The sequence below is a fragment of the Euphorbia lathyris genome, chromosome 2 (assembly GCF_963576675.1).
Source record: "Euphorbia lathyris chromosome 2, ddEupLath1.1, whole genome shotgun sequence".
Taxonomy (NCBI): Eukaryota; Viridiplantae; Streptophyta; class Magnoliopsida; order Malpighiales; family Euphorbiaceae; genus Euphorbia; species Euphorbia lathyris.
The window spans coordinates 117,592,138-117,597,526 of record NC_088911.1 but is presented as its reverse complement, the minus strand read 5'-3'; the positions used below and the strand labels follow the sequence as shown (position 1 = coordinate 117,597,526).

The window sequence follows — 5,389 nt, the reverse complement described above, 5'->3', positions numbered from 1 at the left end:
TTCAAACTTTCAAATTATTGATTTGCATTTACTACAAAGAAAAAAAAAATCAATTATAGACTTAATAAAATAGCTTTGACTAAATAAAAATGTATAAATAATCATGATTTGCAAATCAATTTGTCAATATTGAGAAATTATAAACTGAAAAGGCTATTAATCATCCATTTATAAATCTAATTAAACTTTAGGTTAAATTTTATTTCGATTGGTTTCGGTTAAACAAGATTATCGAATTAACCGAAAACCTAATAGACCGAAAAAATCGAATTTTATTGATTCGATCAGTTATTCGATCCGATCCAATTCAATTGAGATGGTAAAAGTTTTAAATATCAATTGAAATTGGCATGTAGTTCTTGTTTCCGGAATAGTGCATCCATCATCCATCTAAATTACTCGAGGCCTTAGAAAATAAAATGTCTAATACAAGGTAATTATATATAATTTTTAGTATTAAATTTAACTATTCTATATTGTTCCTTTATTTTTGGACTTTACCCGCCTACTAGTATAGACGTTGAAATGAGCTAAGATTCCCAAACATAAACTTTTCCATACTGATTTTGATGAGCATCCCTCAAGTATAAGCCATCTTTTCTTGCTGACCACAAGCAATTCTTACCACTTTTAGAAATCAAAACGTCTCCACCCCCATATGCTGCGTCCCACCATATTTTATAACTTCCATGATGAACTTCTCCATTTCCTTCTCTCCACTCGAAGTTGCACCAAAAAAGAGTCGTTCTCCAAATATTCTCCCTGAAACTGAAACTGAATTCCTCATTCACCTTTAAATCATGAACACCCAGATTGTCATCTTTTGATTTGCAGCTTAGATGTAGATTCTCATTTCCCTCCAAGTTATTCACTATGTGCACATGGTATTTTCTGAAAGGTACACTTTCACTACACTCTGCCATGGCCATTACCACTACCATTAACACTACCAAATAGCTTCTTAAACCTCTCATCTTTTCTTCTTTTTTTGGCTCTAAGATTTTGATCTTTCATCTCATTTTAAACCCGTATGTTAGCCTAAAAAACTGCTGTGTTGTGGTCACTTGGTATGTGTGATGTTATCTAACTAATTGGATGTAGTTCCCAGAAAGAACACGTTCCTGCCAAAATATTAGTATAATGTTTGTTTGTTTCCCACAAATATGAACTATATTTCACACTTATGTTGTGTAGATCCTTCCCAATGTTCTCAAGGAATACAACCAACCTGTTTTTGACAAATGGGTTCCCTACTTTTAATACTAATTTTAACTTATAATTGGATATGATTAAAAAAGATTATTTGAATGAGCAGACACGTAGCTGGTGATTGATTTATGTCAAGAGAGAGGAGTTTATGTTTTGCAGTGTAAGACTGCTTCATGATGCGATGAACTATAAACTAATTACAGCAGCAAAGAAATGAGCTACTAAAACATACCGAAAGAATAAATATTATGGTTCTTGTATCTCGGACGGATTCTGAACTTGCTGGAGTTGGGGTGGTTCTTGTATCTCGAACAGATTCTGAACTTGCTGGAGTTGGGGTGGTTCTTGTATCTCAGACAGATTCTGAACTTGCTGGAGTTGGGGTGAGTTCTCAAAACAGTGATAGAAACCATAGTGCGGGAATCTCTCATACCATGTTTCTTGCGGTTCATGGGTGTCCCAGTGCTCCCCACAGCTGCTCTTCCCGTACTTGTGAACCCATCCGGAACCATTATGTCGCTCTCCCCAAGTGCGGTTCCACCTTTCACCATACTGCTTACCTTCCCACCATGTCTCACCTTGCTTCACACCATGACCATTTGGATCAAAATGTTCATCCCATTTGTCGCCCCACTTTGTCCAACCATCCCCCTCGCATCGCTCTGCCCATTTATCAGTGTATTTCACGCTCCCACCGTGTCCATCATATGTCTCACCCCACCTACAAATTGTACACAATATATCAAATAAAATCCTCAGAAACTAAAATCTAAGAGCACAAATTGAATCCATCTTTCAGAAAGTATAGTCAATTGCTTGAACATGAGTATCATGTATCAACTCTGTATATGATGAACCGCCATAAAACAATTGCACAGAATAACAATCATGGCACAGAAGCAATTCCAGAATTTTTGATAATGATATGCTGTGACAATGAAGTACATTAGAGATTGATATCTGAATTTCAGCGTGCAATTTAAATTCAAGTCAAAAATATCTCATTAGTTGGTCTACATGCTAAATCACATTTCCGTTATCAATTAAGCATGCTCTGAAGACGAAAAAAGAGATATATTTTCATTCAGTTTCATATTAAATTTTGAATACCTTTCATGCCAAACATGAGCATGACCAGCATCAAGCTGGGTAGTTGGGTCAATGGTACACCACTTGTGTGCCCATTTCTCAGCTTTGTTAGAGGCATCATAATGCTCCCACCATTGCTCTTGCCACTCGTCACCATTTCCATTCTTCCCCCACTTGTCTGCAGTTTTCTCAAGATGCACAAGTCCAGATTCCTGAAAGTATCAGATATACAGTTTTAAGTTTTGTAATAGAAGCCAATGGTGCTAAATTTGAAATATTAACAAAACAATCTTCCTTATGAATCCCAACGAGTTTCCCCTTCATTTAACTTTCTCGTCCATGAACATTCAATTTGGCAACCAAGAGTTTGAATTTTTTCCTCACCATTTTACTGTAGACATTTTTATTAAATATCATACACGTGAAGTACTTCAAATGTGTTGGTGAAAAGACCTGGCCTTTCGAAACCACACAGAAACTAGGAAAATGGCCTTAAAAAACGAGTCACAAAGCATGATGCAGCCTATTATCAGGAATCACAATGACTATATATGTTACTAATCCAAGTATATTTACCATACTAACAAAATCAACAAGCAAATATGCAAAATCAAGTTGCTGTCCTATTTACAGATATTCAATGGGCATTTATAGATAGTTGCAGAATCCAGCATTGAGGAACCATACAAGCAAGTGAGCAACAAAAGAATTTACGAGAACAAATCTACAAACCTGCCACATGGATTCAGTCCAATACTCGCGCCATACATTTCCAGTTGCATCTCTTCCTGATTTCTCTGAACCAAGTTCCTTATGACCAAACTCATCAGAAGCTTCCCAAAACTTCTCTTGCCATTCAACATCTTGGTCACCTTTGACACCCCTAATCATTGTCCACCTGCATATTACACCATCAGGTCTTTCCTCAACTCCTTTCTCCTTCCACCACCTTGATCCATCTGGATCAGTTCCACTGAAAGCTACTTCATCCTTAACTGCATCAAGAACATGTGCTATTTCTATAGAATGCTCTCCAAATACAAGATCCAATTCCTGTTCTTCCTCTTTTAGGGAAGGTGTCTCTGTACTGGAAATAGTTACTTCTTCCTTTTTAACTTCCATCAGTGATTGTAAGGGAGGAAGACGAGGTTTGGAGCTGCTCTGTGAAAGTTTACTCTCAAATGGAATTGGGAGAACATCCAGACTTTTCTCTTTCACTGCCAATGGAATTTCCACAACAGGATTTGTTAAAGCCTTCTTAGGTTCCAGGAAACCATTATCATTTGAAGACCTGGGACTGTCAGTATCAGCAGGAGGTGTCCAAGACCAAAAATCTGGACCAGGCACTGCGCTTCTAGAAGACTCAGTTTGGGACACACTGATATTCCCACTCTTGCTACCTGCATCATAGCAGAGGTAAAAATGCGAAGAACTTCATACTGCTGCAAACATTGTTATAATAAACCTAACTGGAATAAACAGATCTTGACAATATTAATTAATTTTGATGGATTGAGTCTTTGATCTGATCTTTTATTTCAGTAATGGCCAATTTGCCATCCTCCACATCCCTGCCGACAAAATAAGGCTGCGATCATAGTACCTTAAAAATGACCATAAATGACAAAAATCTTTTCATCTTTATTACTTGAGAGATTCATGATCAAGCCAACCAAAAATCACAGGACTTAAAAGAAGTGTTTCTCCTCACTGTTTGTTTGGCAATTCGTGATCCCAATTATTTTACATTTTAGCGAAATAGCACGTAGAAGTTAAAGTTCTAGGCGCAAAAATTCAACTACGCAAAAGATGAAATGTAAGAACATGAAATTCTACCTTCTTGTTTGCTTTCAAGAAGTGGTTCTTCATCATAGTCGACGGCATTTTCCTCATCATCCAGTGGCCGCTTTTCCTTGAGAATCGCACGAGCCGCCGCGATTGCAGCGGCAGCTCGATCAATCACCTGCATTCGTTGAATCCGGTCCCTCTCCTCCGTGTCAACCTCCAGAATCTTCTGGAAGTCGTCATTTTTCTTAGAAACATCCACATTCGCAGCACCATTGCCAGCAGCATCAGTGCCATCTTCATCACCGGGAATGCGTCCGGCAATGTTTTCGAACTCAACAGTCTTCTTCTGGCGATCCACAGCGTTCTTCCACATGTCCAAGTAGGAGCTGCCATCATTTGATGCCCTGATACTGAACCCTCCGATGATCCTCGCTTTGGTTGTAGTGAATGAAAAGGATTGTTCGAGTGGGAAGAAGAGGGGCTTGGTGGTTTTCGGAAAGGGAGAGGCGCGTGACGTAGCGCGTGAGGAAGCGGCGAGATGGGTGGCCATATTTGAGTAGAACGAGGAAAAGAGAATGGAGAGTGGCGGTGAAGTATGATTTTGAAGCAGATATCGAAGTTAACGGTGATGGATGGAGTGAACTGTACACTTCTGTTTAGATTTTCGTGTGGTTAGAGTAAAGCGGCGATTCCTTTCCTGAAATCTTCTTGCTTCAACGGCATTTAACTGTTTCTTCCATGTGTATAGCTACGTGGCAATGCTGTGAAAGATGGGATGAGAAAACGTATATTTCAATCCTCTGAATTAAAATTTTAAAAAATTTTAAGCGTAAATAATTTATTAGTGTCTATCTTTTTCATGTAAACTGTTAAGTCTTTATCTTTTAAAAATCAAATTATAATATCTTTATTTTTATTTTTTGTCAATATTAATTATTTGGTCCTTTTATCTATATTTTTCAAATTTTTAAACGAGCATATTTTAGTTTTCAATACAAAATGATCATATTACTCTGTTATTTTCTGTCTGTCTGTTTATACCAAATATAATCATTTAAAATCTTTAAAAAAATAGACAGAATGACCAAATGGTTAATATTGACAAAAAATAGGAACCTTATAATGTGTTTTTCAAAATAAGGGGACTAAACAGTGTATTAGATAAAAAGGAATGGACTAATAAATTATTTACCCAAATTTTAAATCTTACCAAAAAAAATTAAAATTTTACTAATTTAAACTTTTAATTTTTAATAGATATATTAATTCAATATTTAATAGTATTCTCTCAATTCTTTTTTAT

General features: G+C 36.7%; 1 protein-coding gene across 2 annotated transcripts; it reads right to left on the bottom strand.

Moving 5' to 3' along the window:
- Nucleotides 1–407: 407 nt before the first annotated feature.
- LOC136219652 (protein LIKE EARLY STARVATION, chloroplastic) lies at nucleotides 408–4,790 on the bottom strand. Of its 2 annotated transcripts, XM_066007128.1 has the most exons (5): nucleotides 4,135–4,790; nucleotides 3,031–3,698; nucleotides 2,320–2,510; nucleotides 1,442–1,930; nucleotides 408–768 (listed from the first exon to the last, which is right to left on the bottom strand). In XM_066007128.1, the coding sequence occupies exons 1-4, from the start codon at nucleotides 4,634–4,636 to the stop codon at nucleotides 1,456–1,458; spliced, it is 1,836 nt and encodes a 611-aa protein (XP_065863200.1). In that variant the 5' UTR covers nucleotides 4,637–4,790; the 3' UTR covers nucleotides 408–768; nucleotides 1,442–1,455. The 2 variants fall into 2 exon arrangements, with proteins under 2 accessions (XP_065863200.1, XP_065863199.1); XM_066007127.1 differs by lacking the exon at nucleotides 408–768 and having other exon boundaries at nucleotides 1,309–1,930.
- Nucleotides 4,791–5,389: the final 599 nt, after the last annotated feature.